This window comes from Cheilinus undulatus, linkage group 5 (assembly GCF_018320785.1).
Source record: "Cheilinus undulatus linkage group 5, ASM1832078v1, whole genome shotgun sequence".
NCBI classification, from domain to species: Eukaryota; Metazoa; Chordata; class Actinopteri; order Labriformes; family Labridae; genus Cheilinus; species Cheilinus undulatus.
Window position 1 is genome coordinate 34,200,523 of NC_054869.1, and position 13,838 is coordinate 34,214,360.

The 13,838-nt window shown below is 40.4% G+C and overlaps 2 protein-coding genes across 2 annotated transcripts; both read left to right on the top strand.

Annotated features, from left to right (window-relative positions):
* Nucleotides 1-845: 845 nt before the first annotated feature.
* Nucleotides 846-6,233, top strand: LOC121510073 (betaine--homocysteine S-methyltransferase 1-like). Its single transcript, XM_041787963.1, has 8 exons — nt 846-999; nt 1,353-1,485; nt 1,577-1,689; nt 1,804-1,995; nt 2,104-2,251; nt 5,263-5,445; nt 5,542-5,770; nt 5,850-6,233. The coding sequence occupies exons 1-8, from the start codon at nt 982-984 to the stop codon at nt 6,037-6,039; spliced, it is 1,206 nt and encodes a 401-aa protein (XP_041643897.1). The 5' UTR covers nt 846-981; the 3' UTR covers nt 6,040-6,233.
* Nucleotides 6,234-6,372: 139 nt separating this feature from the next.
* Nucleotides 6,373-12,035, top strand: LOC121510074 (betaine--homocysteine S-methyltransferase 1-like). The gene is made up of 8 exons (XM_041787964.1): nt 6,373-6,704; nt 7,999-8,131; nt 8,261-8,373; nt 9,105-9,296; nt 9,380-9,527; nt 9,901-10,083; nt 11,186-11,414; nt 11,547-12,035. Exons 1-8 carry the CDS (start codon nt 6,687-6,689, stop codon nt 11,722-11,724), a joined length of 1,194 nt encoding a protein of 397 aa, XP_041643898.1. The 5' UTR covers nt 6,373-6,686; the 3' UTR covers nt 11,725-12,035.
* Nucleotides 12,036-13,838: the final 1,803 nt, after the last annotated feature.

Here is a 13,838-nt window from a genome sequence, read left to right on the forward strand (position 1 = left end):
CATTGATGACTGGTGTAGCAATTAGCTTGAATGTGGCTGTAGCAGCAGGTTTTATCAAAACTTTACAATATGCAAAGAATTGCACTAGAGGCTTTTCTTTCCCAATGGTAAATACATTTTTGCTCTTTTCCCGACCGTCCCCAGCATGAGCTTGTTTCATCAACTAGCTCCACTAATAGTTCACAGCAAGGGCAGCTACTATGTTGATTTCACTCTCCAGAGCTGCACATGTCATAATGATTAGTCACTCTAAACGGTTTGTAATTAATGAAACAGACAACATTCGTCCAATCACCTTCCAAGATTTTTTCTAAGGTTCTGCTCTTCCCAAACACAGACTTTAAGCGGTTGTCCAGATGGGTGTGAGGTGTATCCCATGCAATGGAAACAGTCTATCTGGCACGTCAGGTTAGGTTGCTGCTTGGCTGCACATTAAAGCACCTCATATAGAAGAGGAAATGAAGCCCCGCACATGACATCAGCCTTGTGTCACAGGATCATCTCTGATGTTAGCCTTTGAGCAGAGGAGCCTAACAATCTCAACTCTTCAGGTCTTCTGAGGGAATTCAAACTTGGCAGGCACATGTTTGTTACGCAATAGAGATGTTCTGGTCTGTTAAACTCACGTCACATTGCTCTACAAACTTTATTTTATAGCATCTGGTTGGGTAATAAGTTAATGTTTACACTAGATATACTTGATTTGATGGTGTATATATATCATAAAGATTTCACACGCTCAGGTCTTTTCAGAAACGACGGTCAAAACCTCATGCCATCTTCATCGATCTGTGAGCTGGGCCATGTTGCACAATGTCCAGACAAACATGTGGCAATTAGAACTTGGCACAGATTCGAAAATCCTCCCATATTCACCCAGCAGTATAAAACTAATGAGGAGCGACACTCGGCACTCTTCGGACCAAAAGAGGGGTTCGCTGTTACTAAGTGCTGTGCTGCAACTGAAACTGGGAAAAAGAGATGGCACCTGGAAAAAAGGTACGTTAGCTCTCTGCAGATAACACCAGTATCTACTATGAAGGGCCTTAACATAGAAGTGTGTAGGTCATTGTTGTCCTATTGGACTGTGGTGTAAGAAAATCGTGTCATTGCAGGTTTAAGTGGCTTGTGAAAAAGTCAGGGTAAAGCAGTCACAACTAAAATCTGCCCTTTATCTTTGCACCTTTGCACTTGAATTGCAGCTTTTCCCATACAGCCACATTCAGTGGTAATCATCTAATTTTCATTGCACACATTTACATTGTTCTATAGTTTATTGGTATAGTATACAAAACAAAAAATCAGCTGCAAAATTCTACTACTGCAAAGTAATCTATCAAATGCTCCTGCAGGGTTTCCTTGAACGTCTCAATGCTGGGGAGCTGGTGATCGGTGATGGAGGCTTTGTGTTCGCCCTGGAGAAGAGAGGGTATGTGAAGGCCGGGCCATGGACCCCCGAGGCAACTGTCACACATCCTGAGGCTGGTAAGACACTAACAAACACCCAAAAATACATAAATCTCATGCTGAAAGAAAAAGTTTTGTCCTGGGTTAAAAAGCTGCATGTTTCCCTCAGTGCGTCAGCTGCACCGAGAGTTCTTGAGAGCCGGTGCAAATGTCATGCAGACTTTCACCTTCTATGCCAGTGATGACAAACTGGAAAACAGGGGTCAGAGCTTAAAACTCACTGTAGGTACCAAACTAGAGCAAACATTAGTGAGATTCTTCAGATTATTAAAGTTTTCTGATTTTGATTACTAATTTAAGATCCTTAGTAAGCAACTCCTGTCTCTTTAATTTCAGGGGGCACAGATCAATGAGGCCGCCTGCGATCTAGCAAGGGAAGTCGCCAATGAGGGCGATGCTCTGGTAGCAGGTGGAGTGTGTCAGACTCCGTCGTACCTCAGCTGCAAGAGCGAAACAGAGGTGAAGGCCATCTTTAAGAAACAGCTGGATGTTTTCCTGAAGAAGAATGTGGACTTCCTGATCGCTGAGGTGGATTCATGTCTTGCATCACTGTGTAAAGTTGTATTAAACTGTACCAGTCTAATTATTAGTGGAACAAATGAGCACTTATTGGTAAACATTGTGTGTCCTTCACAGTACTTTGAGCACGTGGAGGAGGCTGAGTGGGCGGTGCAGGTGCTGAAGACCAGCGGAAAGCCAGTGGCTGCTTCTATGTGCATCGGACCAGAGGGAGACATGCATGGTGTCTCACCTGGAGAGTGTGCTGTCAGGCTGGTGAAGGCTGGTATGTAGTTTAGAATCCACAATCCTCATGCCACTGCAGTATAGAAATAACATTTTATGAAATATGGACATAGATTTCTGTGACAGCACTAATTAGTTTCTGAAGCAGAGTTTTGAAGCCCACTGTGGTTGCTATATTGGAAATATTGACTTTGGGTCTAGTAAAAGACAAAGGGGTGGGCTGAGGCCTCATCCCCCATAAAGTGTGTACCAATAAATAAATGAGCTATTAAACACACTTACTGTAAATGTGCAAGAGAGGCCTGATTAACACCAACATAAAGTGCATTACAGTAGTCCAAACATGTAGAAATAAAAACATGAAACTTTTCCTCTAAGTCATTAAAAGATAAAACTGATTTCATCTTGGATAAAAGCCTTAGATGATAAACATTGGATTTAACAACAGAGTTTAATTGCTGATCCAATTTAAAGTCATTTATAAAATATGGGTTCAACATAAGGTAGCAGGCGGCCCAAGTCCCCGAGTGCATCCCGGGCTCCACTGAGGCCAAAAATAATCAGTTCAGTTTTGTTTTTCTTTATAATGTAAAAAGCTCAAACCATCCAATTGTTAATGTATTGTAGACAGTCTAGCAGTTAAGTAGAGCTGCTATTGTTTCTTTTTATAGACAAGTAAATTTGAGAGTCTTTTGCATAGAGGTGGTAAGATATTCCATGTTTTTAACCCAAGAGGAAGGAGGTAAAGAGAAAAATGAACGGGACAAAGAATAGAACCTTGGGGAACTCCGCAGGGTGGGAGGGCACAAGAGAAAACAGAGTCACTAATGTTTAGGACATTTCTTTTTTTTTTTTCAGATTTATTTTTGGGCCTTTTTATGCCTTCATTTGATAGAGTAAGGACAGTGGATAGACTCGGAAACAGGGAAGAGAGTGGGGAGAGACATGCAGTAAAGGGCCACAAGCCAGATTTGAACCCAGGCCGCCAGCGTACCTGGGTAGTGCCTTAAACCACTTGACCATCTGCGCTCCTGTGTTAAGGACATTTCTGACGGCACACTCTCACAGACAATTTATATGAGACCCTATATATCTCAAAAGGGAAGTGCCATAATTTCCTGGTACAGCATATTACTACTTTTATATTCTTTTTAATTCAAATTTATCCATAAACAAAGTCTGGCAGTTACATTCCTGAAATAACCACACTGCAAACATTACAGACTAAACATTTTATTAATAAAACAGAAAAAAAGATCAGAAGTCCAATCCATGATTGAATTATGTTAAGAGCTGTTTTTAAAGTAGTTACATGAACAGTGGATCGCTCTAGCTTTGTTAGCTTTAGCTAAGCTTACATATCTTCACTAGCTATATAATTAACAGTACTAAATAAGCCAATGTAGCTAATTAAGCTCTTTAGCAATATGAGCTTTAGCAATGTAGCTAAAGAGCTTTAGCAAAAAGCTAAAGCTGACAGATACATAGATAACATACCTATGTAGCTTACATAGCTGCTTTGTGAGCCCAGCTTTAGTTACACTAGCTATGTAGCTCAGTTATCTATTGCTAAGTAAGCTTCAGTAACATGAGCTTTAGCAAACACAGCTCAAGCTAAAGCAGATAACATACCTACATAGCTTACACAGCTGCTTTGTGAGCCCAGCTTTAGCTACATTAGCTATGTAGCTCAGTTATCTATTGCTAAGTAAGCTTTAGTAACATGAGCTTTAGCAAACACAGCTCAAGCTAAAGCAGATAACATACCTATGTAGGTTACATAGCTGCTTTGTGATTTTAGCTTTGGCTATGTTAGCAGTGTTAGCTACCTAGCAACATGAGCCTTAGCAATGTGAGCTTTAGCAAATGAAGTAAAAGCTGGCATAGCTCTGTAGATAATGTAGATATGTAGCTTATGTAGCTTCATTGTGAGCTTAGCTTTGGCTCTGTTAGCTACGTAGTTTACGCAGCTAAGAGAGCTATGTAAGCTATGCTGGCTTGGATATTCTCATGGAGAATAAGTTTTTTTCTCTTTACTCTGCCTTTTTAAATGTTTTGTAATCAGGTTTTGCTGGTCAGGTTTTTTAAATTTAAAGTTTCGGTATCCTTAATCTTTCCTCAATTCCTACCTTTACTTAGACGAAGGTTTATCTGTATATATTTCAAAAGTGTTTGCATGCATTTCCGTTCTGAGATTTACGCTGCCCCAGATAGACAGTTGTAAGAGTGGCCTGAACCAAGTCAGGGCTGAACCTGTTCAAACAACATAGTGTTTGAGGCAAGCAATGAGAGCTACAACTCAAACTCAAGTCCATTTTAGCACTTATAAAACTCATTTTCTATAATTACTTTAAGGATAACAATTCAGCCTAAATTTGCATAATTAGAGGCGGATCTGAATTGATTTACAGGTGAGCACTTATATAGGCCACATTCCCCCTACAGGTCCTGACTGACATCTTACATCCAGATGTAAATGGCAAAAATGAGGCTTTAAATGGCTTGGAATAAATAAAAAAGGATCATGGAGAGAAAATCTGCCAATTCTCTATGCAAATTTTACCTTTTACCTGTGCTGGAATCTGATGTACCAACTAATTTAGGGGTATCTTATTTCAAAACACTGCTATCTGGATAAATATAGTATAGTATATAGTTAATTTGGGACATCTTATTTCCAGTCGAGTTAATTACCAGTAAAAATTGCTTGTTGTATCAGCAGATATTTCTGTCATTACATGCAATAAAAGCCTTATTTTGGGCTTTTACATCTTGAAATAAGATATTGAATATTGACTTTTCAGGTGAAGATGATTTTAAATTAGATGTTTTGTCTTAGGAAACATCAACAAACAACAAAAAATTAGACAAATTTACCTGATTTGATTCTGCAGAGTAGGTGGAGATAACATGCAATATGACTGCCTCCATCAGTGAGCTTCATAGATAAGATGGGGGACATCACTGAGACCACGTCCATGTTTCATACTGTCATATGTATGCACGGTTTTCTTTTTTGCTTTTATAATAATCGTTTCCCTCTGTTCTCAGGTGCCCAGGTCGTGGGAGTCAACTGCCACTTTGACCCAATGACCTGTGTGAAAGCTGTCAAGATGATGAAAGAGGGAGTGGAAAAGGCCGGGCTGAAAGCTCACTACATGGTGCAGCCCCTGGCTTTCCACACACCTGACTGCAACTGTCAGGGATTCATTGACCTTCCAGAATTCCCTTTTGGTAATTTGTTCCTCATGTATGTTGACAGAAAAAAACAACATATGTGCATATGGCAGCTTTTCACACGTATCTCCCCCATTTTTCTTGTGTTCCCAGCCTTAGAGCCCAGGATCCTGACCCGCTGGGACATGCACAAGTACGCCAGGGAGGCCTACAAGGTTGGCATCCGCTTCATCGGTGGCTGCTGTGGGTTTGAGCCTTATCACATCAGAGCTGTGGCGGAGGAGCTGGCTCCAGAGATAGGGAAAATGCCCCCTGGTGCAGATAAACACGGCATGTGGGGTGCTGGTCTGGAGATGCACACCAAGCCCTGGGTCAGAGCTAGGTAACAGATCCTAAAAATGTTATAAGTGAACTACGTTTTTTTTCTACTTTATGTTACCTGCGTCTTTTTTCTCTCCTAGGTCCCGCCGTGACTACTGGGAGAATCTCATGCCAGCATCCGGTCGTCCAAAATGCCCTTCTCTGTCTACACCGGAGGGCTGGGGTGTCACCCAGGGCAGCTCTGAACTCATGCAGCACAAAGAGGCCACCAGCAGCCAGGAAATCAAGCACCTACTGGAGCTGCAGAAGAAGGCCAAGTCTTCTGCATGAACAAGACAAAGCGAGAGAAGCCAAGATATCCATCCCTTCAGTTTGACAACAGTAGAGGAGATGAAGGAAGGGAGGGGAGGGGAGGTTTTTCCCAGTTCAGTTTGGAGATTAAAGCACTTGTAACAGCGATGCTCCGGTGGTGGAGTATTACAATGTAAACCCCCCAAAACAATAAACCTCAGTTTGTTACTGAATTTGACAAATATGTTGTCGGTTTGTTTGGTTTGCTCTACTGCAACAACTGCAGCTCAAAGAAACGTATCATTTGGTGCCTTTACTTGGATTAAATGTCAAATATTAGCTTTTGCATTAATTCAGAAGTAGCTCAATCCTTACTGGTCCAAGTTGCACTCTATGAATCTGTCTATTCAGGGTCCAAAAAAGCACCCAAACAGGAAGATGGACAAACACATAATTAATCTGGATCAAACTAGTAGCACTCACTCACAATACTCTCATTCAGAGAGAGAGGGGAGGGGAAGGAGTATACATGGCTGTTGTGTAACTCTCTCCTTGCCAATCAGAGTGTCTCTTCCTCAGACCCCTCCCCTGCTTCAGCTAGATTTATAGTGGCCCCCTGCTCTGCTCTAATGTTGCTTCAGCTCCTCAAAGTCTGAGCAGTCAGGGGTCCACACAGCTGCAGGATTATGGCACCGGGAAAGAAGGTATGTGCAGACTTTTGTGGAAAGAAGGGGTGTGCTACGTTGACCATGTCCACGATGGGAATTCTAACTTACAGTTAATGGGATGGCAGGCATTAAAGTGACAGAATTCAAGTTGTAAAGATGTTCAAAACTCTGTCATCTAATGGGGGCTTTTTTCAGTAGTATATGAACAGAATTACAGAAAATATGTTGTCTGACTTAGCAGCCTTTGCATGCAAAAAGATGCAACTTTTTTAGTCCAAACTTTGAGATGTTTGAGTCCAGGATGTCTGCTCCATCCCAGTGCACTGCTGAATATAGTACCCTTTATTCCAATTTGTACAATAGCATGTTTAGATGCAGATTGAAGCATCCATGCTTATTTTAATGTATTCATCATTCTTCTTTGATACATTTAAAATATTCAGAGATTTTAGGATTATTTTATGTGAACTGCAGGACAGTGTGGTGAAACCAGCAGGATCTGGAAAGTCTTCATGCCAGGTGGAGATTTTCTCACACTCAAAAACAGATCTATATCAGTAAAGGCACCATCACAATTTCCTGTACTGCTGCAGAGAATTTAAATTAAAGCAGACATGCATCATTTTAACCAACATTTAAATTTGATGATTACAATGAAGATGCAAATTCACTCTGCAGATCAAGTCTTACCATTCAAACACAAGAAATGTTCAGCATAAAGGGAGCTTTATGGTTGAACCCTGAATTTTCTTTGGGTTAAGAGGTCAAAATTGAGTCTATAAGTCATTATGAGCAGTGCAGCTGTTCTCAGACATGTGCTGCTTCCTGATGGCTCAGAGGGCAGTGAGAGGAGGAACGTGGCACTGGACTTAGGAAACCAAGATGAACATGAGCGAGAGAAAATGCATTTTTCTAGGCTTTATATTTCTCCAGTTGCTACTTGTCTTTAATATAGCCTTTGGCAAATTGCCATGAGCTTATATAGCCTCAAAGCACCCATACAGTGCAGGTCCCATTTACCAGTTCTCTCCACATTCACACACTGATGGCAGAGGCTGCTGTAGAATGGTCATTGATTGTAACTAATCCCATTCATACACATTCACACGCCACTGACACAGAAGTGGAGCGATTTGGGGCCTTGCTAACATGTGACTGCAGCAGATGGCAATTGAACCCTTTCTAAATGAGCTAAGGTCTTATGTTAGCAGAGCTAGACAGGTTAAAGTGGGCCAAGAGGCCAACATAGTAGAGAGGTGGAACAATAGCTGTGTCAAGGTGTCACATTCAGTTATGATCATTTAAACGTCACAATGCTGGATTATCTCAGGGAATCTTGGAGCGTCTCGACGCTGGGGAGATTGTGATCGGAGATGGGGGCTTCGTGTTTGCTCTGGAGAAGAGAGGCTACGTAAAGGCCGGGCCCTGGACCCCTGAAGCAGCCGCGGAGCATCCTGAAGCAGGTAAGAACAAGATATTTTTACAAATAGAGCCTTTTCAACTTTACCCATGTCTTAGTCTTCTGTGGATGTTTCCTGCAATCTTTTACTAATGTGTTTAATATGCATGATTGTGATCTGTGTGTTTTTCAGTGCGTCAGCTGCACAGAGAGTTCCTGAGGGCTGGGGCTAATGTCATGCAGACCTTCACTTTCTATGCCAGTGATGACAAACTGGAGAACAGAGGCAACAAGCTCAGCTTCACTGTAAGTGTACAAGGGACCTTTTTTCTTAACAGCTGCTGCAAGGGTTGGACATTGAAATAAACTTAAATAAAATCAATATTTTGGCCTAAGTAAAATATTCCTGTGAAAAATATTATTTTATCTAAAAAATATGAGAACTTTTAAGCTTTTATTTGTGTGATCAGTCCATATTGCCTATCCTGCAGCCAGCCACAGGGGGGCAATTGAGATATTTTAGGGACATATTTCTGAAGCTCTCATGTTGCCTATCACTGAGTTTGATGCTAATATGCTATGTTGTCACTGGACAACAACGCATACAAGAAACAGATCTTTTTTTTTTTAGTTTCTCAGGAAGAGAAAATACACTCTTTATGAGCAATAAGAGGAAGATTGATGTAAAAATGGCTGCTTTAATTAACACTGAACTGATAAGGATGTTTTTACCATGCTAACTTACAGCAATACTATACCTGTGTGCGTCTCATTTGATCATTTCTGAGGTTTAAGGTTTTTATTTGAACTTTAAGTAAGAAAAAAAAAACAAATTTAGACAATGGTGTGCAGTTGTTTTCATGGCCATAATTTCTTAATTTAATAATCTTCTTGGGGCCTGATTAGGCCAATTGATGAACACTGGGATATCGCAATACTTTCATAGGAAGAAGCAGAATATCTTTAGGTATTAGTGCAGTTAAACAGGCCAGCTACTCCTCCATCCTTCAGCTGAACATTTCGTCTTTGTTCTGTAGGGAGCTCAGATCAATGAGGCCGCCTGTGATTTGGCTCGTGAAGTTGCCAACGAGGGCGATGCTCTGGTTGCAGGTGGAGTGTGTCAGACTCCATCATACCTCAGCTGCAAGAGCGAGACAGAAGTAAAGGCCATCTTTAAGAAACAGCTGGATGTGTTCGTCAAAAAAGATGTGGACTTCCTGATTGCTGAGGTAAAGACAACTGACAAGAACTACATCTCAGTTTATTCTTTAATTTTCTGATGGAAGACTGATCATTTGTCTCCGTCTTGCAGTACTTTGAGCACGTTGAAGAGGCCGTGTGGGCTGTGGAGGTGCTGAAGGAGACAGGGAAGCCAGTGGCTGCATGTCTCTGTATCGGGCCAGATGGAGACATGCACGGTGTCTCACCTGCTGAGTGTGCAGTCAGACTGGTCAAAGCCGGTGGGTTCAGTATTCTTCTTTGGAAACCTCCTTTAACATAAAGCAGACTTCCTATAGATTATAACCCACAGATATAGACATTTGATTGTTTTATAAGTAACGTTTAACTTGTACTGTTCCTGTAATATCTCGTTGTGTCCTGACATGGCCTCTTTACAGCTAAGACAATACTGGTAAGATTGCATGAGGTATGCCAGATTAATGCCTTACTCTGACAAAAATGTTGTCCCATAGCTGTTCTGCTGAGTCACTAAAATGTTGTATATTAAAGGGAAGTGGCCAGATTCAACATACACAACAGCAGACCACAGTTAGTGTCCCTCCAGTGCTTATCTGTAACAGTCAGCTAACACCAGTGCATGCTCTCGTGTAGGTGCCCAGATCGTTGGAATCAACTGCCACTTTGACCCAATGACCTGCGTGAAAGCTGTCAAGATGATGAAGGAGGGAGTGGAGGCAGCCGGGCTGAAGGCTCACTACATGGTGCAGCCCCTGGCTTACCACACACCTGACTGCAACTGTCAGGGATTCATCGACCTCCCAGAATTCCCCTTTGGTAATCATACACTATGCTTAATTTTGATTTTTATATCCCTGGGGTCACAGGAAGTACATTTGTATCTACTCTTTCTATTAACAGTGTTTGATTTAGGAAGTAAAAAAGGTTAAATTATAGATTTTCTAAGATTAAATTTAAAGACTTTTGTTTAGGATGACACTTCAAAATACTGACCAAAGGAAATACGCCACAGTGAAACTAAGGCTGGCAGATATGGACCAATAATCACATCTTGATGTTTTTAGCTGAATGGGGCTACATGACGTGTATCTTCATATATTTTTCAACTAAGAAATAAGGAAAACAAAGTCCTCTCTTTGTCAAATCGACATGCACCAAATGCCAAATGTCACATGGATGCTTTTAATATAAAAAAAATATCTCTTCAGAATATCAGATAAAAAATTGAGACTAGACCTTTCAGAAACATGAATTTAGCCAGGACCACTTTGTCAAGAAACACACATAATTTGCAATTATATTTTTTGTCTTTATTACCAGTTATTAATTTTTCTCCCACTGCTGTTGTCTATATAAAGTATCAAGCAAGAACAACGCGTGTTCATGCTCTTCCTGTGCCTACAAGCAGAAGAGCAAAAGCATTTTTCCACTATAAATAAGAATTCAGTGCACTTCTTTTGTCTTCTTTAAATAACAAAACATTGTCTAGTTCTGATTTAAAAACTGCCGCTAGCGCTACATTGGAGCTTGTCACTTCACCATTGTTTACCAGCTTGCAGTATAATTAAACAACACCTGAAGCTACCGCCTTGTTCCCCTCAAATGATGCTGATTGGTCCAGCAACTCTGAGACTGTCAGCTGCCTGATGACAGAAATGGGCCAATCCATCAGCTTTGCAAAGTTACAAACAAACAAACAGATGAAAAACATAAGAAAATGCCAGTGACCCCTAACATGGCACTATACAGAAAACATACAACAGTAAAGATAATTGAACCTTTATGTCATTAATACAACAAAAAACAGGGGCGTAGCAAATCTTATTTATTCCATAAACAGTCCTGAAAAGATTTTTTAGACAGAAATGTATGCTTTGAAGTTGTTATTAAACATGTATAAAACTGAATCTTCTACCAGGTCTAGAGCCCAGGATCCTGACCCGCTGGGACATGCACAAGTACGCCAGAGAGGCCTACAACGCAGGCATCCACTTCATCGGTGGTTGCTGTGGGTTTGAGCCTTATCACATCAGGGCCGTCGCAGAGGAGCTGGCACCAGAGAGAGGCTTCCTCCCCGCTGCATCAGAGAAACATGGAAACTGGGGTGCTGGTCTGGAGATGCACACCAAGCCCTGGGTCAGAGCCAGGTAAGAAGCAACTTTTTCATTCATCCCTTAAGGCAGTATATACGGGCCTAAAATCAGTCAGCTGGAACTATTGGTCCTTCAGTAAACACATATTTACCTGTGAGTGTTTTCTGGTCTCTTTGTCTCCTGCAGAGCCCGCCGTAACTACTGGGAGAACCTGAAGCCAGCCTCCGGCCGTCCCCTGTGTCCCTCTCTCTCCAGCCCTGATGGCTGGGGTGTCACCAAGGGCCACTCTGATCTCATGCAGCAGACAGAGGCCACCTCTCAGGACCAACTCAAGCAGCTGTTTGATAGGTCAAAGAGCCACTGAGCCAGTCTGTCCCCTTCAGTCTGTCTCCCTCAGACTGAGTCACACAGTTGTGCTGTGCAGCTACTGATGCTGCACTGTGGTGTTTACTGTCTGTTTACAGAGCTGAAACTAACAAACATGATGTTAGAGGCTGATTCTTCACTTGAGACTGAATCTATTCTGTGCATGTGTCGAATGTTAACCTAGTTTATGTGAAGTCAGTGGTGTTTTAAGCGAAGAGTCAGCCCATGTTAAGATTGGGACCCTTTTGCTTTCCATGGACCAGTTTGTTTAATAAAAACAATCTAATAAAATGTGAATTGGTCACCTGATCTATGGGATGTAGTCTTTTTGTGTGAATGTGAATGAATAAGACAGATTTATAGTTAATATAAAGTTTAGTTTTAAAGTTAGGATTTTCCTGCATTGATCCTGATGAGGGCACAGCGTTTCATTTACAAAGATGGACAAGCTAACCCTGGGGTTATATTGAGACAAAAGCACAAAGTCCAGTGACCAAACCAGGGGACTTTTTGACAAGAAGTAAAAGGGATTTTGTTCACTGAAGATAACTGAGATATTTAGAGCCTTAAACACTAAGATAGCCTGTGCAAGAGCAAGTTTTTTGGCACCACAATCAAAAAGCGGTACCAAGCAAGGCTGGAGGATGATCTGCAGTTATGCAATCTTGCATCAACTGAATATGCAAACTCTTAATTCCCACTATATTAGATCATAGTGCATGAAGATCAGGTATTATTGGCCATAAGTTTATTACTGAAACCAAATAACTGATTGCCTGAGAAAGATAGATAAAACATACGCAGACCAACAAATCCAAAATATAGAAATGTTAATAGCAAAATGCCTAAAGAGGAGACATAAATGTTTTAAAATATAGTTGCTTAAATCAAATTTTTATTATGGGGGGGTCTACGGAATAATTTATTTTCTCATACAGGAGGCTCATTTTTCCACACTTTGAAAACCCCTAGATGCAGATCACTGACTGTATCGTCCACAGTTTGAGGCGCAGAAGGATACTAGTATCCAGCAGATGGCGCTGTTTAGATACTAAGGATTTTGTTGGCTTCAAAGATCGTTTATAAATAAGATGCTCCACTCACAGACAATTATAAAAAGCATATTGCGTTGTTGTTGTCTTTCTCTTCTCCGCCGTTTCATGCTATTGAAATACAAAATCTCACCTCACTTGTCAGTGATATATTATAGCAAACTAAGCACATTAAAATCCCAAATAAATAAATAATCAAACACTACGTACATTTAGCATAAAATTCTCTAAAAAAATAATAGAAAATTAAATGAGAGTACATTTTCACTGAACCAACATTTTAACTTAATCATATCATTTGTGACCTCACCCAATTGACTGCTGCAAGTCCTCACCAAAACAAACAAAAAAATGTACAGTGCTTAAAAAATGTATTAGACCACCTGCCATAAAAACGAGAAAACATAGATATTTTAGAAATCTCTCAAAAACTTGTTTAAAACTGAAAACTAAAACTAAAAAAGTTCTACCATTTTGAACAGGAATGAAGAATTTCAAACTGAATTCACCTTTTTATACCCAAATTTGAGCCGGCTCACTGGGCTTCTCTGAGAAGTCAGAAATGAATCAAGCATAACATTCAACCACTAAAACTCATTTTTCTGTTCAGGAATGCAAGTAAATAACTATAATTTGACATATTAATCAAAAAATAATAATGTGCTTTACTATTTTTTCTTTTTTTTTTTTTTTGTAAATCGGTAAATTTGAAAATTCATGGATAACAATAATATTTATATTTTAGCATTAAAAATATCATTTGGGTTAAAGAGCTTCTACATATTGGTGTATTAACCATTGCAGAAACATAAAAAAGGATTTTGGCAATTACCAATGCTGTTAATTTAAGGCAGCTGTGGCATAAACCTTACTTTGGGTGGTGGTCTAATAATATTGTTAAGCACTGTATGTAATATACAAAAATTATACATTTGAACATATTTGTCACATTGCATTCATCATTTTAGAATAAACAGTTGTGGACCCAGCAATGACCTCTGTGGGGCACCACAATTAAACTTTTCAGCCAATTGTAAGATACTCCTGTGATACTATGCCT